The following is a 26,713-nucleotide window of genomic DNA, read 5'->3' on the forward strand; positions in this document are numbered from 1 at the left end:
CAGACCCTAAGGCTGGCCCAGGAGAGACCCAGAGGTGGGGACACAGTTGAAGAACACTCCTAAGGGGAAGGTCTTTGCCATGGAAGGGTGCCACCTTCTGGCCAGATGTTTAGGAATGGCTAGAGCTGGGAACAGTTGTGTGGTACTCATACCACTTCAAGCTGTTTTGAAAACAGAATTTTCACAGTAATGATACTTTTAGTTAGAAGAAAACCAAGTGGACATTCTCAAGTAGCCAAAACCTACCCAGTACCCATGAGAAGAAAGAGCGTGAGGCTTATGTTTTACTGTCAGAGAGAATCTTCAAATCTTCTATTTTAGAAAATCAACCTAGAGCATTCATAAATCTGCATTCTCTGTTTTTTGAAATAGAAAGCATATTATAATCAGCCAGAAAAATAAAAGTAAAGCCACCTACTATGTAGGTGCCAGGCACCGAATTAAGTACTTTACAAATATTAGCTTCATTTAATCTTCACAATCATTCGATGACATGTACCCATTTTATAAATGAGAAACATGAGCCTTAGAGGAGTTTGTCACTTGTCCAGAGGTTTTATACACCATTTGGCTGGTAAGTGACAAAGCGAGGATTTGAACCCAGTTTGTATCTGAACACGTGACTTACCAGTTGTGATGTGCTGCGGATAATCCATGGCGGATTATCAAATTGCAGATCAGCTTCTTGCCCAGAGCCTATGGCTGGTCATCTGACCAAGCAGGCCTACAGCTTGTGCTTGCATCTTCTTCGCGAGATGCGCTGGAATTCCTGGCTGCAGGTACAGGTGTCTCCTCTGGGGTTTTGTGGGGACCTCTGGGCCTCACAGATGCCCGTGGAGTCTAAACCCTAGGGTGAGCTCTCTGTGCCAGGTGGGGCCCTGATTCAAAGGGGCGGGGGTGCACTGCCAGCCCATGTCTCCTTTCCATCTCTTTGCCTGAGATGAAGATGGACTTTCTGGGGGCCTCAGAACGATGCTCTAGGCTCTTCAGCAGCGGGAGGGGCTTTGCCTCAAGCAGTCCTGGGGTGTCGAGTCATGTTTTCTTCCTCAGATGCTTCAAGAAAGACCCATCTCAGGTAGAAAAGCACACTTCTCTGACCCAAAGAGGATTTAAAACAATACCTGAATTTCTTACTCTGAAACCTGGAGCCTTTTACCTGGCTTGGTAATTTTGTGTGTTCTGTGTGAGAAGGTTGCCAGGGAGTGCTGGGTCCCCAGCCTCACCGTCCTGCAAGCTGTGTGGTCCAGACATCTGAGTGAGTCAGGCCACATGGCCCAGGCCTTTGTGGAGCCTAGTGGGGCTACAGCCGTGCTTAGTGGGGCTGCAGAGACGGCCAGTGGGGCTTGTTCTCTAAACAAGCCTTTATTTGTGTCTACTCTGTGCTCCTCTTAGGTTTCACCTCAATTGTTTTAGTGGTTCGTAAAAACGAATTGTTTCCTAGAGTGCTTGGGAAATGGTACATGGAAATTCCTAGCTATGGTATGCATTTTCTTTCAGTTTATTATTACTACCTACTGAAAAAATACAGTGAATCTGTACCATTGCTAGTAATAATTCAAAAAATGATATGAATAAGGTGTGCTTGCTATTGATTCTAGAAAGCTAGGGAATATGGATTTTTGACTAAATGGTCGTATAGCCTTCCTTTCTCTATCAGAGAGACACACATATACTCTCTTTCCTGGAAATGTTAAAGCAATATAGTAAAACATCTCCAATACTGATACTAAATCTATATATTAAAATAATGTTTCAGAAACTATTTTAACATATATGTGTGTAAATTGTTACATATGTATATGTAATACATATGTGGCATATGCATTGTATGTATGTGGCACATATACATTATCTGTAATAATCCTGGTACTAAGTGCTGGTGATATCCCCATTTCACAGATGAGGAAACTGAGGCATAGAGGGATTGGGTAACTTCTGCAAGCTCACACACATAACTCAAGTGGTGGGCTAGTCTGTGTGCCTAACCACCAGACTCTACTGCCCCCACGAGTAGATGTCTCCTGGGTGACGCAGGAGGCACTTCGGATTTGAGGGGTAACTCAGAACTGACCATTAAGAACCTGAGGTAGGGGTTTGACTTGGTGGCAAAAGCACTGGACCAGGGCCCAGACCAACATCATTTTAGCCCTGGTTCTGCCATTTGTGAGTTGCATATGTTTGGGCATGTCTCCTCCTGAACCTCACTTTCCTCATCTATGAAATGGAGATGGTGATAATATGCCCAGATGCTTCATAGAAGGGTCGTGAAGACAGTTGACATAATGGATGTGAAGGACATCTGAAAACACTTGATAAATATTCAGAAAGGATTTTTCACGTGTTCACAGCTCATTTGGCAATTCTGAACTAAAACTTGATCATTCTTAGCCCAGTACCCTTTTCCACTCATCTATGCGTATCAGCATATCTTTGAACAAATTCACGTACCGCTCTGTATTAGTTCCTTTTCTGGAGAAATGGGAGATGTTATGCTCCCCCCTGGAATATCATCCTTTCATTGCTATTGTAGAGAATATTTTCTCCACTCAGCAGTCATCTGTTTTTCCTTCAGATTTGAGAAGTGTTAGTTTTCTTTTGTCCCTTTTGTCTAAGAGACTAGAACACTGTATTACAAATGGAAATTTCCTTTAACTGAGAAAAATCAGATTTGCTCAGAAGGGAAGGAGGGTCTCGTTTGAAATGGAGAAGATCCAGTTTTGCAGATAGAAAAGCTGAGGGTCAGTCTGAGGGGGGCACTTAACACCACCCAGCAACACAGGGGCAAAGTGGCCAAAACCAAGTGTCCAGACTTCCAGGCCAGGCCCAGTTCTACTTCATGATGCTGCTCCTTGTGCTGAGAAGCTGTGGATGTTTGGGGTTTATTTATTTTAGACGTTTGTTTTATTCCTGATAGATCTTCTGTGAGGAACGCCTTCCGTGTCTAAGTGTGTGTCCGTTGTTACTTCCAGACGGAGACTGCATAAGCTGGGCGTGTCGAAGATCACCCAAGTGGATTTCCTGCCTAGGGAGGTGGTGTCCTACTCCAAGGAGACCCAGACTCCTCTGGCCACACATCAGTCTGAAGGTAAGTGATGTCTTTCGTTTACTTGCCATGTGATCTCTGGGGAAATGGCCAGGGAGCCCCATCCTTCTTCCTGATCTTGTATCTTACCATAAGACATCTTCACGGGACACAAATATAATGACACACCAAAAGCTGAAGTCTCTTGGGGCTCTGGTTTTGGAAACGATGGAGAGCAAACCCAGTGGTACTTCTCCAGGGGGATCGTGGACTTTCAAATGGGTCACTTGGTAAGGCCACAGTTTATCAACACTGTGCGAGGACAGGGAACATCTCCAGGGAAAAATGTAATAGAAACCTCTCTGAATTTCGTTGGTAAGAGTGTATACGTTAGACTCATCATTTACAGGTGTCAGCAAACTATAAACCCCACCCGCTCCTCAAGGTGAAACATTTGGGAATCCAGCCACCCCCAGTCCCACCTATCTAAAGGACTGCTTTCCTGCTATGTGGTAGAGTTGAGCACTTCTGACCCATGTGGCCTAAAGTCTTGACTGTAATCTGGCGCTTTTCAGAAAAACTTCGCTGACCCCTGACTTGCTTTGCCAATTCAGATGGCAACACAACTAAGAGTTTCTTACCACAATTTAAAGAGACTTTCCACGCGAGCTCCGTGGAGGGGAATGGGAATTGAACTCCCTGCCACCTTTGTGCGTTCCCGAAAATATCAAGTGGAAAAAGTATATGCAAATCCCAGTACATCGTAAAAAATACACTGATAAGGGAAGTGGAAGGTATTCAATGAAAAATGCATCTTGGAAGTGAATAATGACACCAAAGCTAAATTGCTCCAAAGCAGAAGCAGGAGATGTATACACTTAAAATAGGATGAGTGAAGATTGCATTGATAGAGGATAGCACTGTTGTCATAGCTGAGCAAGTTCTCTTTTGTTATTTTATTGTCTGGTGCAGTGAAGAGGATGTTAGCTTTCTGAGTTCATTGTTGTTGTGTAGTAAATACAAAAGCCATGAAAATGAAAAAGGATTTGCATTGCCTGCTTGGTTTACAGCGTGTATCAATCCGTGCACTTGGGTTTGTGCAAGTTACAGAGACTTTCAGTTTTGGTTTTCAACCCATAACATTAATAGACAAGTGAAATCAGGTTCCTTGAAGGAGAATGCTGCCTACACTATAGTCCTTCTGAAAACCTGTCTTGGGTAATGCCAGCTGGTGTGGTGAGGATTCTGTGGCTGAAGGGCCTCCATTTTTCAGGTGTGAGTATGAAATGCATTTTAGAAGCTAACAAGTAGCACCCTCTGGTGGTGAAATGTTAAATCAACTATTTCAACGAACCTAAGAACTGTACATTAACGTGGCAGAAAATACAAAGTTGGGAAAGCTTTTGGGAGTTCACCCAGTCTATCCCTGGGCCTCCAGGCAAATCAGCAAGATCATTAAAAACAACCTCACCACCCAACCAAAACATTTGTTTGAGTTAATTTGCTGCCAGAGGTATTTGCAGAACTATAGCCTGAGGTATGTTTATTTAGTCCCAAATTTGACCCATAACATAAAATTCTACAATTGAAATTGGAGAAGGAGTGAATTGTTTTTTGGAAATGTGTAGACTTTAGGTATTGGAAATGGAACAGAAATATTTACAAGGGAAGATAAATTAAGGATGAAAAGGCATCAACTCTAAACTTTTAAACTGGAACACATCAGAAGGAAGAGCCTGGGCTTTCCATTTTATGACTGCAGAGAGGGCTTGGGACCCCTCATTATGCTGTGGTCCAAGCAGCAGAAAAGAAGGAATTTATTCCTCTGCTCTTGGCAGAAGTTCTGTCTGTTTTGTTAGCAAGGCTCATAAAGCTTTTTTATGGTGATGGGCATTTCGATGGTTCAAATTCCACAATGTAGATTTAAGCTGAAAGTGAGCTACTGTCCCTGTAGACAGTGAAGCAATCCCCGACAGGTTTAGATGGGCAGAACTTTGGATTTGAGTTCAGCAAATGGTCCTCTCACCTCAGATGATTCTCTGGCTACCTGAGTGGTCCGCCCCTGGCTGACAGGGGTGCCCCACGACCCCCTTTCACCTGCAGCGTGAAGGGAGCCAACAGAGGCAGAATAGGAGGCTCTTCCACATGGCTGGTTTGAGTTGGCTTCCAGTTTGGGAGCTGGGGCCATGGCACTGTTTTCATGGCGACTGCAGCCATTCAGGGCCAGGAAACAATGAACTACTGAGTTTTATGACCCAGTGAGGCTCTTGGATGGATAAAATACTTAAAGCTGTGGTGCCCATAAGATCCATTTTAGCTCATTACTGCCCATGGTGTATGAAGGAATGCTGATTATTTTTTAAGTCATTATGCGACTATGGAAAATTTAACAATATTTAAACCAATGATCTCAGAGTGTTGATCTATTCTGCATCTAATGGAGTTCTTAAGCATTCAGGTTTTGACGTGTTCTCATTTTACTCTTTAAAATGGAAGGGAAGGTACTGTGGACTTGCCCAGGCTTAAGCCTCTTTTCACCACTACATGCTATAATGAACCTTCTCTTAATTTGTGATCATAATGATCTGTTACAAGAAACAGTCCAGAGAATGATTTAAAGCAGAAAGATTTAGGAATGTTGTCTGCATGAACACTGGTTTTTCAATACAAGTTTAGATCTTCCCTCCCTGCTTAGGTCATTAGGTGCAGAGGAAGAAAGCTGAGAATAGGAAATAGTGATTTGGGGAGCAGGATATCTCTGTCCCCCAAACATTTTAGACACATGCTTTTTATTCCTGGGTAATAAGAAAGGGGAAAAAAATGGTTCCCTTCCAAACTACAGCTGCTTTGTGTTAATAATATTAACCTCTCCCTTGATTGTCCGTGAGGTGTTGACGTTAGTTAGGAAGCCAGTCTTCTGTGTCTTTACTACAGCGAGAAAAGTGACCAGCCCATCCTAGGCATCCAACAGATGCTTTGAATGACGAGAGGAGGCCAGACATCTCAGAAATGCCAAGTTCTGTAATGACCCCCAGGGGGAGGACAACTTCTTAACTTGCTGAAAAAATGTCAGCCAGTCTGGAGGGAGGAGGTGGAAACTTACATAACCTGTTGATTGAAGAGTTCTTTGATCTTCCTTTTCTCTTCATGATATCTTATAAGTGGGAACTTAGTGGCCCTGTATGGACCACCTCCTCTCCCTTCATTTCCTCTTCATGCCTCCTTTCATATATCCAAGAAAGACCAAACCGCTGGCATTTTCCAAGGCATCGTGTGGCCTCAGGCCTCTGCATGGCCTGTGCATGCTGTTTCCATGCCTTGAATGCCATCTTTCCTGTTTGCTTTACTTTTGGACTGCAGACAAGGGCCACCTTGCTCATACTTCCACTTCTGGGTGATATCTCTTATACCTTGAGCATAGTCTGTCTTCCCCTTATCAAGCCATTATTTAATTTATTTAATATACTTTATTATTACTTAAATGTCTTCCTTTTAGGTTCGATCTTCTTGAAGGCAAGGTGTATTTTTTTTTTTAATTTTCATTGGAGTATAGTTGATTTACAATGTTGTATTAGCTACTGGTGGGTTGCCATTTCCTTCTCCAGGGGATCTTCCCAACCCAGGAATTGAACCTGGGTCTCCCACATTGCGGGCAGGTGCTTTACCCTCTAAGCCACCAGGGAAGTCTAATAGTATATAATAGTTAGTTAAGTTGCTCAGTCGTGTCTGACTCTTTGCGACCCCGTGGACTGTAGCCCACCAGGCTCCTCCATCCATGGGATTCTCCAGGCAAGAATACTGCAGTGGGTTGCCATTTCCTTCTCCATTAGTAGTAGTAGTCAATCCCAATCTTCTAGTTTATCCCTCACCTCCCTTAACTTTGGTAAGCATCAGTTTATTTTTTACATGTTACTTTATTTCTGTTTTGTAGATAACTTCATTTGTACCCTTTTTTTTTTAATTCCACATATAAGCAGTATCATATGGTGTTTGTCTTTCTTTATCTGACTTACTTTATTTAGTATGATCATCTCTAGGTCTGTCCACGTTGCTGCAAATGGCGTTGTTTTGTTCTTTTTATGGCTGAGTAATATTCTATTATATATATGTGCCACATCTTCTTTATCCATTCCTCTACTGATGGACATTTAGAAGGTGTGTGTTCTTTACCTCCATGCCCAATACAGTTGCTTGGCACAAAGGGCTCAACAGATATCAGTGGAAGAAATGAAGGATGAGATAATTCTAGAGGAATAAGAAAGAAGGGGAAATGCTCGTTCCATTTTGGGGAGATTGGAGTATGGTGCATGCATTAAGGCTGCACTGGTTTTGGGGGGTTTATAAGGAAAAGCCATGAGAGTACAGTTGGGCGAGGAGGGGAGTTCGGTGCCCCTATTTCCACCAGGCTTCTATTTCATTCCCCGGGCTGGCGCAGGTATTCCTCTGTAAGCGTGACATAGATGTGAGACCTGAAGAGGAAAACCACCGAGGCGGCCTGTCTTGGCCCAGGATGGAGCAAAGCTGTCATCAAGTTTTTACTGTGCAGAGATGCTGTTTAAAGTACTTTGAATTTGGAACGGGTGTGTAGAAAGGTGGCTGAGGAAGGCTCTTGTTTCATCTTTGTACTTTTAAAAAGTATATTTTCTTGGCTGTTTGAGGGTGATTTCTAACTTGGCTTCCCATCCTCTCTGGCATATACTCAACATAGATGTTTCAAGTATAGAGATATTTTCCTGGGATAAACTAGTCCAGCGCTGCCCAATGAAAACATAATGAACCATTATGCATTTTAATAATGCGTTGTTTGACCTAGTATGTTAAAAAATTATTATTCTAACATGTAATCAACATAAAAATTATCAATGAGATATTATACATTGTTTTTTATATTAAATCTTCAGAATCTGGTTTGTATTTGACACAGAATATCCCAATTCAAACACTAACTTCTCCTTGGAGGTACTTGAACTGTAATAAAGCTTTCATAAAATTTACAGTTGAAAAAGTAGATTCCTATGCCACTGTTGCTCCAAACACATTTGAAAGCTGTTTAATAATGGGATCAAATGTTTAACTTTAAAGTTAAATTATAAAATGCCGTTTTTCAGTTGCTTTAACCATACCTCACTGCTCAGTAGCCAAAAGGGGGCTAGTGGCTCCTGAATGGGACATCTCAGGTCTACTGTGACCCATCATGGTGCAGGTCGGGCTCTGAGACCCGCGGCCGGCCTGATCTCCACTTCTCTGTGGCCAGGCAGAGGGGCTGCAGAGGGGTAAGGAGACCTCCCGGACTTGTGGGAAACTCCTCCAGGTTCATGATGACTTTGTAGATGCTCCTCCTTTTTGTGAGTTCAGCCATATCCAAGCAAGTGTTAGATGACTGGATAGAATCAAAGTTGTACTCGCAGCAGGGTACGTCCTCAAATAAGCCTCATCCTGTCATGTTAGAGGCAGTTGTAGGAACCCCTCTGGGTTCTCCCTTCATGGTCTGTAGTTTGTTGTTTAGTCACTAAGTCATGTCCAACTCTTTGTGACCCCATGGACTGCAGCATGCCAGGCTTCCCTTCACCATTGCTCAAAATCAGGTCCAGGGAGTGGGTGATGTCATCCAACCATTTCATCTTCTGCCGCCCCCTTCTCCTTTTTCCTTCAATCTTTCCCAGCATCAGGGTCTTTCAAATGAGTCGGCTCTTGGCATCAGGTGGCCCAAGTATTGGAGCTTCAGCTTCAGCATCAGTCCTTCAGGGTTGATTCCTTTTAGGGTTGACTGGCTTGATCTCCTTGCTGTCCAAGGGACTCTCAAAAGTCTTCTCCAGCACCATAGTTCAAAAGCATCAATTCTTCAGTGCTCAGCCTTCTTTATGGTCCAGTCTTACATCTGTATATGACTACTGGAAAAACCATAGCTTTGACTGTCCGGACCTTTGTCAGCAAAATGATGTCTCTGCTTTTCAATACACTGAGTAGGTTTGTCATTTTTTTCTTCCAAGGAGCAAGCATCTTTAAATTTCATGGCTGCAGTCACCATCCACAGTGATTTTGAAGCCCAAGAAAATAAAATCTGCCATTGTTTCCATTTTTTCTCCATCTTTTTGCCATGAAGTGATGGGACCCGCTGGCATGATCTTAGTAGTTTTTGAATGTTGAGTTTTAAACCAGCCTTTTCACTCTCCTCTTTTACCTTCATCAAGAGGCTCTTTAGTTCCCCTTAGCTTTCTGCCATAAGGGTGGTGTCATTTGCGTATCTGAAGTTATTGGTATTTCTCCTGTCAGTCTTTATTCCAGCTTGAGCTTCACCCAGCCTGGCATTTAGCGTGACGTACTCTGCATACAAGTTAAACCAGCAGGTGACAACATACAGCCTTGACGTACTCCTTTCCCAATTTGGAACCAGTCTGTTGTTCCATGTCCGGTTCTCACTATTGCTTCTTGACCTGCATACAGTTTTCTCAGGAGGCAAGTAACTTGGTCTGGCATTCCCATCCCTTTAAGAATTTTCCACAGTTTGTTGTGATCCACACAGTCAGTAATGCTAGGATATTCAGTCCTTGTACCCTGTCTTCATTGCCCATAGGAGCACTGAAGACCATGGATGACTTCCTTGTTAGTTATCTACACTTCTGCCGCTCCCTGTCCTTCTTCATGAAGTAGTGAGAGACCATAATTAAGATTTGAGTTCTTCCCACTGTACAGCACAGGGAACTCTGCTCAGCGTTATGTGGCAGCCCGGATGAAAGGGGAGTTTGGGGGAGAATGAATATATGTGTATGTATGGCCGAGTCCCTTTGCTGTTCACCCAAAACAACTATCACAGCATTGTTAATTGACTACATTTCAATACAAAATTAAAAGTTGAAAATAAATAAATGATTTTTTTTTTTAAAAAAGATTTGAGTTCTGAACTGCAGAGTGTTGAATTCGAAGTCCTCCTACACGTTGGTGGTCCCAAAAACATAACTCTTTGATACAAAGCTGACAAAGACATCTTCCAAAGAGTCTAAGTGGAAATACTTGTTTGGAACCTAAAGTTTGAAATCAGACAGCTGTTATTTCCTAAATGAAGCCAGTCCTGGAACACCCGGAGGTGACTTGGGAGAAGACAGGCTATGGGATCATAACCTTGACTCCCAACTGGATCCCGATTTCCTGGACCTTAACACGCCTTCTCTGAACTTACTACGTAAAGATCCACCGTGTGTTTCATGGCAAGCCGTGGTGGCATCTGGATGCAAACTACTCCCTAGTGAAGGTGACACGCGCTCATCTTATTTTTAGCTTCTGTTTTTTAGATAAGAACCGACACTCTTCCAGAGAGATGGTGACATCTGCCACGTTTTGCTTCCTTAAAATAGGCCTGCTCTTTCTCTTTTGACACTTGGTTGAAGTGTTAGTCCTGTCTCAGAACAAACTCTAGAGGCTCCAGGCCCAGTGCTGACAAGGTTAGCAATGGAAAGATTCTCTCCTGGGATGTTAGTTTTCTTTAGCAATGTTAATCTCGTTTCTTCTTGGCAAGACTCTTGAAAGACAAAAAAAAAAAGAAAGGAGTGGGGAGGGAGTGCTATCTAAGGAACACAGACATCTCAGACAATACTTTTAGTATTATTTATATCAAATAGACACATTTTTTCTAGTTAAAATTGTTTTCCCTATCTCTCAGCCACCTTTCCCTCTATTGGTCAGGAGAGCGTTCATGATTTAGTTCTTGGTTTATATTAGAGACTAAAATAGACATTGGATTGACTTAGCTGCCAGCCAGTCTTGATATTCCAAAGGAGAAACTTCATGCTAAAAGGTAATTTATTTTTAAAAAGCACCCAGTGAAAGAGCCAGAGATGGTACAGTCAAGTATCAGTCAAATGAGCTCATTTATTCAAAATATTCCTCCCATTGAAAAACAGAAGGGCACCAAATAACAACTAAAAATGAAATCAGAAATGTAATAAAAACACTAAATGCAGAGCAAGACTTGGTGCCCATGGGCACTGTCCTATTTACTGTACCTCTGATGGAAGATGAGATGGTTGGATGGCATCACTGACTCAATGGACATGAATTTGAGCAAACCCCAGTAGATGGTCAAGAACAGGGAAAGAAGGGCTACAGTCCATGAGGTCACAGAGAGTGGGACGTGACTTAGTGACTGAGCAACAACAATAACTGTAATCTACAGGTCTACAGAGAGGAGAGAGTCATTGAGAAAAATAACCCTAGGGCATCCTGGGAACTATAGGCTCAATATATGATTGTATTTTGGCCACAGTACTGCACTAAAAACCGAACTGTTATTTTTTAAAAATGGTTTATACATTGGCTGCCCTAGGCCTTCGTTGTGTGTGGGCTTTCTCTAGTTGGGGAGAGTGGGGGCTACTTTCTAGTTGTGGTGCATGGGCTTTATCGTGGTGGCCTCTCTTGTGGGAAACAGGCTCTAGGTACATGGGCTTCAGTAGTTATAGCACACAGGCTTTAGTCACCCAAAGCATCTGAAATCTTCCCAGACCAGGGATCAAACCCGCATCTCCTGCATTGGCAGGTGGATTCTTATCCCTTACCCACCAGGGAAGTCTCAAATTGTTGTATTTTAGGAAAATAGTTTGAGAATTTTATTTAAGCATGGGTGAATTACTTAATTAACCAACATATCACAGTCTCTAGACTATCAAGAGTTAATGTGCTTTGAAGATGCATGGCATTCAGAAGTAGAAGATTTTACATAAAATAAAAACATTGTCCTTTTAAAGTTGCGATGGCAGTTTTTCATAAAACTGAAGATATCTTCAGAGCAGGAAGATAAGAAGCTTAACTAAAGCTAAGGACCTAGAAGCTCAAATTAACATGAAAGCAGCTGTGAGTTTTTTGTGTTTTTTTTTCCCCTGACTCCAAGACTTACACGTTCAGGTAGATTTTCTAAGCACATTTAACTAATATCTAAATTATAGACCTAATATCAAATTAACATGTAATCATAGATCACTAATTGCTTCCCCCAAGTCCATTTACAAATCCAATTTTGTTGATCTCCAAGGCACCCTTCTCAGAGGTTCTTATGAACCTGGTTACAGACACATCAGTTCTGTGTATCACTGATGCCTGCATACTGCCTAATATTTGGTGTGGGAATAAATGGATGACCTCACTTAGCTCATAGAGTAACCCCAACTGTTTGCCTTACGAGCTAGATGGTGGAAAAAATAAAAGAGAAGTGGGTCTAAGGGTATGAGATGGGAGGAGGTGCCCCAGAATTTATAGTTTCAAATGCAAAAGAACTGTGGTTAATTTAAGCAGAAGAACTATACAAAAAAGATCTTCATGACCCAGATAACCACAATGATATGATCACTTATGTAGAGCCAGACACCCTGGAATGTGAAGTCAAGTGGGCCTTAGGAAGCATCACTCTAAACAAAGCTAGTGGAGGCGTGGGAATTCCAGTTGAGCTATTTCAACTCCTAAAAGATTTTGCTACGAAAGTGCTGCACTCAGTATGTCAGCAAATTTGAAAAACTCAGCAGTGGCCACAGGACTTGAAAAGGTCAGTTTTCATTCCAATCCCAAAGAAAGGCAATGCCAAAGAATGTTCAAACTACCGCACAATTGCACTCATCTCACACGCTAGGAAAGTAATACGCAAGATTCTTCAAGCCAGGCTTCAACAGTATGTGAACTGTGAACTTCCAGATATTCAAGCTGGATTTAGAAAAGTCAGAGGAACCAGAGATCAAATTGCCAATATCCGTTGGATCATCGAAAAAGCAAGAGTTCAAAAATAACATCTACTTCTGCTTTATTGACTATGTCAAAGCCTTTGCCTGTGTGTATCACAACAAACTGGAAAATTCTTCAAGAGATGGGAAAAGCAGACCACCTGACCTGCCTCCTGAGAAATATGTATGCTGGTCAAGAAGCAATAGTTAGAAACAGACATGGAACAACAGATTGGTCCCAAATCGGGAAAGGAGTATGTCAAAGGCTGTATATTGTCACCCTGCTTATTTAACTTACATGCAGAGTACATCGTGAGAAATGCCGGGTTGGATGAAGCACAAGCTGGAATCAAGATTGCAGGGAGAAATATAGATAACCTCAGATACGCAGATGACACCACCCTTATGGCAGAAAGTGAAGAAGAACTAAAGAGCCTCTTGATGAAAGTGAAAGAGGACAGTGAAAAAGTTGACTTAAAGCTCAACATTCAGAAAACTAAGATCATGGCATCTGGTCCCATCACTTCATGGCAAATAGATGGGGAGACAGTGGAAACAGTATCAGACTTTATTTTCTTGGGCTCCAAAATCACTGCAGATGGTGACTGCAGCTATGAAATTAAAAGATGCTTACTCCTTGGGAGAAAAGCTATGACTAACATAAACAGCATATTAAAAAGCAGAGACATTACTTTGCCAGCAAAGGTCCATCTAGTCAAAGCTATGGTTTTTCCTGTGGTCATGTATGGATGTGAGAGTTGGACTATAAAGAAAGCTGAGCACTGAAGAATTGATGCTTTTGACCTGTGGTGTTGGAGAAGACTCTTGAGAGTCCCTTGGACTGCAAGGAGATCCAACCAGTTCATCCTAAAGGAAATCAGTCCTGTATATTCATTGGAAGGACTGATGCTGAAGCTGAAACTCCCAATACTTTGGCCACCTGATGTGAAGAACTAACTCATTTGAAAAGACCCTGATGCTGGGAAGGATTGAAGGCGGGAGGAGAAGGGGATGACAGAGGATAAAATGGTTAGATGGCATCACCGAATCGACAGACATGAGTTTGAGTAAGCACCGGTAGTTGGTGATGGACAGGGAAGCCTGGCGTGCTGCAGTCCATGGGGTCGCAAAGAGTCAGACACAACTGAGCAACTGAACTGAACTGAATTTAAGCAGGGAAGAGTTTGAGTAGAAGGATAATATGTAAGTCACAGAATAAATATGACTATTCAAAAGACAGACTCAGAAGAAAGGCTGAGAAGCTAACTGTCAAAAAGATAGCCAAAACATAAAGCAGAAAATATTTTCAATAAGTCTACCACCTGAGACAAGTGCTCGGGCCTGGTGCACTGGGAAGACCCAGAGGAATCGGGTGGAGAGGGAGGTGGGAGGGGGGATCGGGATGGGGAATAAGTGTAAATCTATGGCTGATTCATATCAATGTATGACAAAACCCACTGAAATGTTGTGAAGTAATTAGCCTCCAACTAATAAAAAATTAAAAAAAAAAACAAACAAAATTAATAGAGAGAAAAGTTGCCCTCTGCTAGGACTGTTTTTGCCAGAAGAAATTCTAGCTTAATGGCTTGTATTAATATTCTACAAGTAAAGAGAACATTTCCATAACAAACAAGCTAATGAGTCTTGGAATTGTACCTTTATACAATAAAAATATTTGGATCAGGAAATAATAAAAAAAAATAATAATAAAATAAAATAAAATAAAATCTAAAAAAAAAAAAAATAATAAGTCTACCACCAGTGAACCTAGGAGAAGCATGCCAGGCAAGGAGAAAAACCCAGAATAAGCAGTTATTCTAGTGAAGGCAAGTTGATTCCCCACTACAGAACAGAAAAATGTGATCAACGTGGCTGGTTCTTCTTTTGAGATATTGGGAATTTTGATTGATCTCTGGTTGGGCAGTAGCCAAGGCATCTTGAGTTAGGGCAACTGTGCCCTTGTATAGCCTTGACGTACATACTTATAGCTATAGATACTTTATGAGTCCACTGGGCAAGTACTCGTGTGGCTGGACACAGAATAACCGGCGTTTAGAATATATCAACCCTTGCACCTTAGAGGCCTCCTCACAGTGCATAACTTGAAAATAAATTTTATTGACGTATAGTTGACTTACAATGATGTATCAGTGTCAGGTTATAGCACAGTGAGTGAGTTCTGTATATACATATATCCGCTGTGTTTTAGATCTCTTTCCCCATATAGGCCATTTCAGAGTGTTGAGTAGTGTTCCCTGTGCTGTATGGAAGATCCTTATTGTTACACGGTACAGTTTTACAAAAGAATATTTCTTTATTTGGCTGCGTCGGCTTTCAGTTGCAGCATGTGAGATTTTTGCTGCAGCCCAGGGGCTTCCCTAGTCGTGGCACGCAGGCTTCTCTCTAGTTGCAGTGTGTGTATTTAGTTGCCCCGTCGCACTTGGGATCTTAGTTCCCAGACCCAGGATCGAACCTGCATCCCCTGCATTGGAATGTGGATTCCTAAGCACTAGACCACAGGAAAATCCACACAGTGGGTAACTTTTGATTGTACATAAACAGTCTGTCACCCTGAGTACATGTTGAAATGTCCCGCCATGTCCCTCTTTCCTTAATCTTTTGCTCTGTATCCTCTAATTGTGACCTCTCAGTTGTTGCTCATGGATTAGTTTTGAATAGAGCCCTTTTCTCAAACAATCTATTCTTCCAGCTAAAGTGGGCAACCAGATATGCTGATGAAACTCTTTTCCAAGGGGAATTGTGGTTTTTCTTCTGCACTAAACTTCAGGCCCACACCTAAACGGAGGTGGGCTGTCAGCTGTCCACTCCTGGCTTTTGCCAGCCTATCACCTAGAGATTTCCAGAGTCCAGACTCAAAGGTTTTCAGACAGCTAGTCACAGGCCATTTCTCATTAGGCTGAGGGAGGAGGGTGCCGCAGGAGTGAAGACAGGGCAGGGTGGGCAGCTGGCTCATGGAGACTGCTTGCTAGAGCTCAGATTATAGTGCCTGCTGATAAGCCCACTCAGTTTCCTTGGGTTAGACACGCTGTGGTCCGTGCGAGCAGAGTGGCCACTCGTCTGTGATTGTGGTTTCAGTCTGTCTGCCCTCTGATGCCCTCTCTCTGTGCCTACCTTGGTTTCTCTCACCTTGACGTGGGGTGTCTCTTCACGGCTGCTCCAGCAAAGCGCGCCCACTGCTCCTTACCTTGGACCTGGGGTAGCTCCTCTCAGCTGCTCCTGTACCACGCAGCTGCCCAAGACGGCCGGGTCATGGTGGAGAGGTCTGACAGAATGTGGTCCACTGGAGAAGGGAATGGCAAACCACTTCACTATGCTTGCCTTGAGAACCCCATGAACAGTATGAAAAGGCAAAATAATAGGACACTGAAAGATGAACTCCCCAGGTCGGTAGGTGCCCAATATGCTACTGGAGATCAGAGGAGAAATAACTCCAGAAAGAATGAAGGGATGAAGCCAAAGCAAAAACAACACCCAATTGTGGATGGGACTAGTGAAAGAAGCAAGGTCTGATGCTGTAAAGAGCAGTATTGCATAGGAACCTGGAATGTTAGGTCCATGAATCAAGGCAAATTGGAAGTTGTCGAACAGGAGATGGCAAGAGTGAACACTAACATTCTAGGAACCAGCGAACTAAGACAGACTGGAATGGGTGAATTTAACTCAGATGACCATTATATCCACTACTGTGGGCAGGAATCCCTTAGAAGAAATGGAGTAGCCATCGTGGTCAACAAAAGAGTCCGAAATGCAGTACTTGGATGCAATCTCAAAAATGACAGAATGATCTCTGTTCGTTTCCAAGGCAAACCATTCAATATCACAGTAATCCAAGTCCCCAACCAGTAATGCTGAAGAAGCTGAAGTTGAAAGGTTCTATGAAGACCTACAAGAACTTTTAGAACTAACACCCAAAGCAGATGTCTTTTTCATTATAGGGGACTGGAATGCAAAAGTAGGAAGTCAAGAAACACCTGGAGTAACATGCAAATTTGGCCTTGGAGTACAGAATGAAGCAGGGCAAAGGCTTTAATAGAGTTTTGCCAAGAGAACACACTGGTCATAGCAAACACCCTCTTCCAACAACACAAGAGAACACTCTACACATGGACATCACCAGTTGGTAAACACCAAAATCAGATTGATTATATTCTTTGCAGCCAAAGATGGAGATGCTGTATACAGTCAGTGAAAACAAGACAGGAGCTGACTGTGGCTCAGATCATGAACTCCTTATTGCCAAATTCAGACAGAAATTGAAGAAAGTGGAGAAAACCACTAGACCATTCAGGTATGACCTAAATCAAATCCCTTATGATTATACAGTGGAAATGAGAAATAGATTTAAGGGACTAGATCTGATAGACAGAGTGCCTGATGAACTATGGATGGAGGTTCATGACATTGTGCAGCAGACAGGGATCAAGACCATCCCCAAGAAAAAGAAGTGCAAAAAAGAAAATGGCTCTCTGAGGAGGCCTTACAAATAGCTGTGAAAAGAAGAGAAGAGAAAAGCAAAGGAGAAAAGGAAAGATATACCCATTTGAATGCAGAGTTCCAAGAATAGCAAGGAGAGATAAGAAAGCCTTCCTCAGTGATCAATGCAAAGAAATAGAGGAAAACAACAGAATGAGAAATACTAGAGATCTCTTCAAGAAAATTAGAGATACCAAGGGAACATTTCATGCAAAGATGGGCTCAATAAAGGACAGAAATAGTATGGACCTAACAGAAGCAGAAGACATTAAGAAGAGGTGGCAGGAATACACAGAAGAAGTATAGCAGAAAAGATCTTCATGACCCAGATAATCACAATGGTGTGATCCCTCACCTAGAGCCAGACATCCTGGAATGTGAAGTCAAATGAGCCTTAGGAAGCATCACTACGAACAAGCTAGTGGAGGTGATGGAATTGCAGTTGAGCTATTTCAAATCCTAAAAGATGATGCTGTGAAAGTGCTGCAGTTAATATGTCAGCAAATTTCTAAAACTCAGCAGTGGCCACAGGTCTGGAAAAGATCAGTTTTCATTCCATTCCGAAAGAAAGGCAATACCAAAGAATGCTCAAACTACCACACAATTGCACTCATCTCACATGCTAGCAAAGTAATGCTCAAAATTCTCCAAGCCAGGCTTCAGCAATATGTGAACTATGAACTTCCAGATGTTCAAGCTGGATTCAGAAAAGTCAGAGGAACCAGAGAACAAATTTCCAACATCCGAAGGATCATCGAAAGAGCAAGAGAGTTCCAGAAAAACATCTATTTCTGCTTTATTGACTATGCCAAAGCCTTTGAATGTGTGGATCACAATAAACTGTGGAAAATTCTGAAAGAGATGGGAATACCAGACCACCTGACCTGCCTCCTGAGAAAGCTGTATGCAGGTCAGGAAGCAACAGTTAGAACTGGACATGGAACAACAGACTGGTTCCAAATAGGAAAAGGAGTATGTCAAGGCTGTATATTGTCACCCTGCTTATTTAACCTATATGCAGAGTGCATCATGAGAAAGGCTGGGCCGGAAGAAGCACAAGCTGGAATAACCTCAGATATGCAGGTGACACCACCCTGATGGCAGAAAGTGAAGAAAAACTAAAGAGCCTCTTGATGAAAGTGAAAGAGGAGAGTGAAAAAGTTGGCTTAAAGCTCAACATTCAGAAAACTATGATCATGGCATCTGGTCCCATCACTTCATGGGAAATAGATGGGAAAACAGTGGAAACAGTGTCAGACTTAATTTTGGGGGGCTCCAAAATCACTGCAGATGGTGATTGCAGCCATGAAATTGAAAGACGCTTACTCCTTGGAAGGGAAGTTATGACCAACCTAGACAGCATATTAAAAAGCAGAGACATTCCTTTGTTAACAAAGATCCATCTAGTCAAGGCTATGGTTTTTCCAGTAGTCATGTATGGATGTGAGAGTTGGACTATAAAGAAAGCTGAGCATTGAAGAATTGATGCTTTTGAATTGTGGTGTTGGGAAGACTCTTGAGAGTCCCTTGGACTGCAAGGAGATCCAAGCAGTCCATCCTAAAGGAGATCAGTCCTGGGTGTTCATTGGAAGGACTGATGTTTAAGCTGAAACTCCAATACTTTGGCCACCTGATGAGAATAGGTGACTCATTTGAAAAGTCCCTGATGCTGGGAAAGATTGAGGGCAGGAGGAGAAGGGGACAACAGAGGATGAGATGGTTGGATGGCATCACCAACTCAATGGGCATGGGTTTGGGTAAACTCCGGGAGTTGGTGATAGACAGGGAGGCCTGGCGTGCTGCAGTCCTTGGGGTCGCAAAGAGTTGGACATGACTGAGCTACTGAACTGAACTGATGATCTGACAGTGGGACCATCTGACTTTATGGCCAGATGGATTAGACACCACTCCAGTTCATAGTGCATCGTCCATTTTCCACAGTCACCTGGTGTCTTTACTTGTGTCTACTTGTTGGGAACACTAATGCCTATCTCTCAAAAGGATAGTATTAATAATGTAATGCAGAGCTTATACTGTGGCTCTAAGATCTAGGCATCTGTTTTGTTATTCCCTTTTAGAGCTCTTTGTCTGCTTTTCCACAGACATGTTGGGCATCATAGCCATTAAAAGTAGAAGCCTTTTGAGGCATCTGGTAAATGGATTGAATAAAGTGCATGCAAATTTTGTATATGTTGCCTGCACAGGCCAAAATGGCCCACCAAGCGTGACAACTCTTAGTATTAGAGAAACAAGGTATTTGCCATAAACATTGGTGCTTTTGACCACTAGACTCATAGAAACTTTCCTGAAGTAGCAGGTCTCTATATTTTCAAGTCTTTTGCTCCCATCCTCTAGCTTGCTTTGCATGAGTGCTCAGTCGCTTCATTTGTGTCTGACTTTTTCCAACCCTCTGGATTGTAGCCTGCTGGGCTCTTCTGTCCATGGGATTCTCCAGGCAAGAACACTGGAGTGGGTAGCCGTGCCCTCTTCCAGGGGATCTTCCCACCCAGGGGTCCACCCTTTGTCTCCTGCAACTCCTGCATTGCAGGTGGATTCTTTACCGCTGAGCCACCAAGGAAGCCGTCATCGAGCCTACTAGTGCCTTATCAAAGTATTGAAACTGCCACTCCAGCTGATTCTCCAGGTCTGGCGAGCATGATGCTTTGTGTTGAAGGTGAGATTATCAAGGCCTGTAGATAAAGCCAGCTTGCTGGCTTTAAGAAGATGAAGGTGTAAGAAGATATAAGAAGATGATGACACAAAGAGAAAGTGGGTCTTCTTTGGCTGTCAAGAAAAGGCTTGGTATAGAATGTGGCTTGAGGGGTATCGAATGTGGCTTGCGTTCTCCGCTATATTCAGTTTTTCATTATTTCCTGATCAGTGCTGCTGCTTTCATGTAAGTGACTTGGTAAGGCTGGAATTTCAATGGGCTTTCTCCAGGCACCCACAAAATTTTACATTTGTGTTGGATTTTGGCAGACATTTATGTAGAAAATTATCTCAACCAGAGAAATTCCCCAGGTCTATGCCTTGAGCTAAAATATAGAGATCTAAGCCTGTCATCTCGTCTTTAAGCCCCTCAGTTTCATTAGAAGCAGCCACCTCACCCTAGCATCCTTAAATTCTTCATGCTGTTCACACTCTTCAATTTCAATGACAGTTTGATCCCTTAAATCCTTCTTTTCAATGGACACTTCATTAAAGGTCACCACAGAAGAAAAATTATCTAGTTATTTGTTTTAGCTGACAGATTCCCATTCTTGAACTCTGAATTTTCATATTTTTTAGCCCCTATTAGGACAAATAACCAGTCCTGGTTTCCTGAGTGACTGTCTTCTGATACAAATTTCTGACCAGTCTGGGTCCATGTTTGCTAACAATAGAAAGTAACTATGGTTAACTGAAATAGAAAAGGGTTTGGTTTGTTGGAGAGATGTGAGGTACTTGATAGAATGGGTTTAACAGTTAGAAAATTAGGTCAGAAGCAGGGAAGCCCTAACCCCTAGTGTGACTATATTTGAAAGGAGGTAATTAAGGGGGCTTCCCTGATAGCTCAGCTGGTAAAGAATCTGCCTGCAATGCAGGAGACCTGGGTTCAATCCCTGGGTTGGGAAGATTGCCTGGAGAAGGGAAAGGCTACCCACTCCAGTATTCTGGACTGGGTTGCAAAGAGTCAGACACGACTGAGTGACTTTCACCTAAGGCTATATGGAGCTTCCCTCGGGGCTCAGACGGTAAAGAATCTGCAGTGCAGCAGACCCGGGTTCAATCCCTGGGTCAAGAAGATCCCCTGGAGAAGGACATGGCTACCCACCCCAGTATTCTTGCCTGGAGAATTCAATGGACAGAGTAGCCTGGTGGGGCTACAGTCCATGGGGTGACAAAGAGTTGGACACGACTGGATGATTGACACTAACAAGGCTAAATGAGGCCATCAGGGTAAGAATCCTAATTTTATAGGATTGGGGCCTTATATGGGGGAAAGGAAGGAGGAATATCCATTTCTTTCTTTCTCTCCATGTGTATGCACCAAGGAAGGCCGTGTCAGGACTCGGGAAGGAGGCCTCTGCAAGCCAGGAAGAGGGCTCTCACGAGAAACTCAACTGTCTAGTCACTTGGTCTTGGACTTCCCAGTCTCTAGAACTGTGAGAAAATACATTTCTGTAGTTTAAGCCCCTACGGCGTCTTGCCCTGGCAGCCCTAGCTGACCATGACAGTGGCTAACACAGCAAGGTGATGCCTCTGAACTTGGTCAGCGCGATAAGGCGACGTGGACCTCCTGGGCTTCCTATCATTGAGCACTTGCTGCTGTGCTCAGGATTTTAAGCACTATTGTTACTCCTGCCTTGAAAACGTCTACTTCTTCCTGCACCTTGGTGGTGCTCCCTTGAGATTTATTTATCTTAAATTTGTTTGTTTATTTGGTTGCACTGGGTCTTCGTTGCGATGCACGGATTTTCTCTGGTTGTGGTGAGCAGCGGGGTCTCCTCTGGTTGCAGTGCATGGGCTTCTCATTGCCGTGGCTTCTCTTGTTGTGGAGCACAGACTCGAGGGTGTGTGGGCTCAGTAGCTGTGATTCACGGGCTTAGTTGTCCTGCAGCATGTGGATTTTCCCGGATCAGTAATTCAATCCATGTCCCCTGCATGGACAGGCGGATTCTTAACCACTGGACCACCAGGGAAGTCCAGTGCTCTGCCTTCTATTCAGCCCCTGGTCTGGAAGTCCATCTCCAGCCTGGCCATGTGGTCCCTTTATCCACACAGCAGACCCCGTGGCAGACGGCTCTATACTGAGTGTCCATGCTCAGATGGTCTGATGGAGGCTTGGGAGCCCTCACTGGTCCTCTTGTCTGTTTTTGCCAGCCACTCTCAACGAGGCTGGGTTGTTGCCTTGTGGTGAAGAAGACCTGTTGTGTATTGGTCTCCTAGACTCCCGAATAAAGAATGTGGTTCAAAGGTTCCTATGCTCACCTGTCTTCTTGGTTTATTATTCCATTCCTCCTAATTCTTTTCCTCCAAAATAGAAATCCAGATATATCTGAAAACTTTTCTTCTCCCTAAATGTTCCTTTTCTTCCCATTTACCTAAACTCCCAAGTTTAACTTCCCTTATAGATTGGGGGGAAGGAGGAGTGATCTATACTTTTTAAAAAAATTATAAATGCTAAGGAAAAGAAATTTGGAATGCCTTTTCTCCCTCAGTTAATCCTGACTCTCATCTAACTGTGGGGTTCCAAAATCCAGCTTTTTGAGGAGGGACCTGAATGTTACCTTTTATTTTCATTCTTCTGCACCAAATTCTAAACTCTCTACTAGCAAATGAGTGCCTTGGTAGACTGATTGAAGATTATTTTTTTCAGAAGGAAAAAATAGAAAAGCACATTAATACTTTCCAAATAAAACTCTCACTGCTTATCAAAATGAAGAGGACATTGTTTCTATTCATCACTCTTCTTTAAAATAATACAAGTCACATATGTGATTTTAAAAAATTTATTTAATTAATTTCTTTTTCCCATGTGGGATGTGGGAATCTTAGTTCTCCAAGTAGGGATTGTCCTCTTTGGTGGAAGCGTGGAGTCTTAACCATTAGACTGCCAGGGAAGTTCCTGTTTATCACTTTTGATCAATGATAGAGTCAAGAAATACCTGGATTAAAGAACATTATGGGGCTTAAAGAACATTCGGTGCTTACAAGCCTTTTATTCCCTGGAGAAATACAACTGATACATTGACTTAGTTAAGAAGTATATAAGGTTCCATTTCCAGCATGGCAACATGTGGAGTTCTGTGCATCTGCTTCAAAGTAAAATTAGTGAAAAAAATCATTAACACCCCTCTCCCCGCAAAAAAAAGCTGTCTCTGGAAATGGTGCCATGGGCATATAGCAAAAGAACAGCAATAGCAACAAAAACACTTATTTTTTAAAAACTTACTAAAATTTGGTAAGAACAGGAAAGAGTCTGCAGTGTTTGAGCCATAGCTCACTGTCTTCCTGTCTCTTCTTGGTTCATCTTGAAGCAAAACAGGTCTCAGGTGGGTGCAGAAAAGAACACAGTGCTATCTCCCCTCCGGCTCCCGGTTGGAACACTACTGTATTTTCTTCGGAGGGGCGGGATGATAGCATCTCTGTTTCTTCCCAGATACCTGTTGCTGCTGCTGCTAAGTCGCTTCATTCGTGTCCAACTCTGTGCGACCCCATAGACGGCAGCCCACCAGGTTCCCCCGTCCCTGGGATTCTCCAGGCAAGAACACTGGAATGGGTTGCCATTGCCTTCTCCAAGGCATGAAAGGGAAAATTGAAAGTGAAGTCGGTCAGTCGGGTCCGACTCTTCGCAACCCCATGGACTGCAGCCCACCAGGCTCCTCCATCCATGGGATTTTCTAGGCAAGAGTACTGGAGTGGGGTGCCATTGCCTTCTCTGCAGGTACCTGTTACAGAGCCTAAGTTTCAAACAAGTGCAGGGGAGAGGTGGATATTCTCTTCTTTATCCCCATCCTGACTTGAAAGGTAAGGGGACAGCGTGCTAAAAATCCTGGGGCCCTATGTCACCCTCCCTCCAGCTCACATGTGAAGCAGAGGTTCCATTCAGGGAGAGGCAAGCCTCATAGAGCAGAGGCTGACACTCTGCCAAGCACCTAGCTCCAAAAGCGTAGGTGTCGGGCAGGAGTATGCCACTGTCCCCTCCCTCCGCTTCAGAGCCTCGGCCCAGAGATTCTGCCCAGGGGAAGAAGCAGGCCATAAAACAGCTCAGAATCAATTCCCAAAGAGGCTGACTTCATTTGCAATAGACTGTGGGATATTCAAGCCTAAGGACATTCTCAAAACAATAGAGGTTGTGAGTGAGTGAGTGCTCAGTCACTTTAGTTGTGTCTGACTCTTTGTGACCCCATGGACCACTGTTCTTGAGATTCTCCAGGCAGGAATACTGGAGTGAATTGCCATGCCCTCTCCAGCGGATCTTCCCACCCTAAGGATCCACCTTTATCTAGGTGCATCTCCTGCCTTGCAGGTGGAGTCTTGACCACTGAGCCACTAGATGTTGTGCTGTGAAACAAATCAGAAGCAGCTGGTAGCTGCATGTGAGGTGTAAGCTAAGTCATGGCTGGCTGGTTTACCAGACAGGACCAGGGAAACAGAAAACTAAGAAGAGCCTTCTTGGGATCAGACAAACCTCAAAATCTGAACTCGGACTATTTCTTTAAAGGAGGCTGAGTTTCATTGGATCCGTCTGTGGAGAGTTTGTGCCCCAGGGCGTTGTTGACAACAATAGAGCCTCCAGCCAGCTACTAATGGCAGTTAATAGCTGGGTGTGTCAAGGACTGTGACAGTTAAAGTGACTGCAGAAGACTGTTGCTCTCCAGGACTGCCCCATCTGAGGAGCAGTATCAAAGCCTTTAGACCACGAGGTGACAGGAGAGGACGGACTTCACCAAAATAACCCAGTCACTAAACAAATGAGCAAATGACGACAACCAACCCCTAGGGAAGGGAGAGGCGATCAACCAGCTCTCAGAGTTGCTGAAGTGAAGTGAAGTCGCTTAGTCGTGTCTGACTCTTTGCAACCCCATGGACTGTAGCCCACCAGGCTCCTCCATCCATGGGATTTTTCCAGGCAAGAATACTGGAGTGGGTTGCCATTTCCTTCTATCTAAAATAGCCAGTTTCCAGCAACAACAAGAAAATTTGAGGCATACAAAGAAGTTGCAAAGTCTGATAGGGAGAAAAGCAGGCAAAAGAAACTGCCTTGTGAAAACAGATTAAAAACATCAGTATTTCACTAAGTGGAGAATATCAATGAAGAAGTAGAAATTATTAAATAAGAAAAAAAGCCTAGGGGAGTGGAACTGGGAGAAGGGAGACTTTTAAAGGAAGGGACATGTATATACATATATAATTATGACTGACTCATGTTGATGTGTGGCATAGTCCATCATAACTTATAAAGCAATTTTCCACCCACCCCCCACAACTGCCCCCAAAAAAGGCAAATGTAAATTCTGGATTGGAAAGTACAAAAACTGAAAAGCAAGACTCATTAAAGGGCACAACAGCAAAGATGAAAAATTAGGAGATCCACAGAGAAATGTGAGATACCATTAGATGACTCAGCATATGTGCAATGAGAGTGATAGAAGGAGAGGTGAGAGAGCAAGGAGTAGAAAAAATATTCTAAGAAATAATTGTTGAAACATATATAGATCTGTATAACAATAGCATCGAAAAGGGGAAGGGAATAGAGCTATATAGGTGTAAATTTCTGTATTCCATTGAAATTGTTAGTATAAATCTGAAGCAGATTCTGATAAGATATATATGTTAAGCCCTAGAGCAACCACTAAGGAAATCACTGAAAAAAAAATTTTGTGAGAAAGTTATTTAAAATTAAGATGTTCTATTTAAAAATGTCCACTTAATGTAAAAGAAAGCTATAAAAGTATGATTTTTGTTGTTGTGTAGTCGCTAAGTCATGTCTGACTCTTTTGCAGCCCCGTGGACTGTAACCCACCAGGCTTCTCTGTCCGTGGAATTCTCCAGGCAAGAATAGTGGAGTGGGTTGCCATGCCCTCCTCTGGGGGATCTTCCTGATCCAGGGATTGAACCCATATCTCCTGCCTTGGGAGGCAGATCCTTTAACCACTGAGCCACCAGGGAAGCCCATAAAAGGATAATACATGAACAAAAAAAAGAAGACATATAGAAAACAAAAATAAAATGTCAGCTATAAATCCCACCATAGTATATTAGTGAGTGGTCAGGTGGGGATGGGTGTGGGCACTTGGATGAAACCACACCTGCCACATATGAACCCACAGGGGTCCTGAACAGATAGATACTGGACAACTATATGTGATAGCAGAGTATAGTAGCAGTTCAGGCAAGCAAATTATAATCAAAAGAGAGAATGTAATGGCTTACGAAGAGATGTCCCAGAATGGACTATAACACCAGGAGAATGACGTAGTTTGCAATGGAAAAAAGTTTTGGGAAAGTAGTGGGGGAAGAGATAGAGAAAAATCCTAAGGTGGCAGAAAATATAGCATGTGAAAGTAACATAGTGTCAAGAACCTCTGAAGGGAAGTGATCAGTTCTTTTAAAATGACAGTATGAGGTTATCCAAAATAGAAATGTATTTTATCTTGAGAGTCAACTGAAATCTGTTGGTAGTGACTAACTGGATAGCTGTATTGAGAAGGATTCTAAGACTCCATTCTACCTCCTCTCAACTAAGGATGTCTTTCCTGAGCATGAGATGAGAAGCAAGCATGCCTTAAATTAGCAAAGTGAAAGTGAAAGTCGCTCAGTCGTGTCTGACTCTTTGCGACCCCATGGACTGTAGTCCATGGAATTCTTCAGGCCAGAATACTGTAGTGGGTAGCCTTTCCCTTCTCTAGGGGATTTTTCCAACCCAGGAATTGAACCCAGGTCTCCTGCATTGCAGGCAGGTTCTTTACCAGCTGAGCCCCAAGGGAAGTGAGGTTTAAATGATCCTAAG

General features: G+C 43.0%; 1 protein-coding gene across 5 annotated transcripts in view; it reads left to right on the top strand.

The window, feature by feature from the left end:
• The window catches only part of DYNC1I1 (dynein cytoplasmic 1 intermediate chain 1), a 370,739-nt gene that overhangs the window by 90,960 nt on the left and 253,066 nt on the right, over positions 1–26,713 (top strand). For all 5 annotated transcript variants that reach the window (XM_043462652.1, XM_043462651.1, XM_043462655.1 and 2 more), the window contains one exon: positions 2,970–3,085. In XM_043462652.1, the coding sequence (XP_043318587.1) occupies positions 2,970–3,085 (116 nt within the window). The remainder of the gene's footprint in view (positions 1–2,969; positions 3,086–26,713) is intronic.

Source organism: Cervus canadensis, chromosome 3 (genome assembly GCF_019320065.1).
Source record: "Cervus canadensis isolate Bull #8, Minnesota chromosome 3, ASM1932006v1, whole genome shotgun sequence".
NCBI classification, from domain to species: Eukaryota; Metazoa; Chordata; class Mammalia; order Artiodactyla; family Cervidae; genus Cervus; species Cervus canadensis.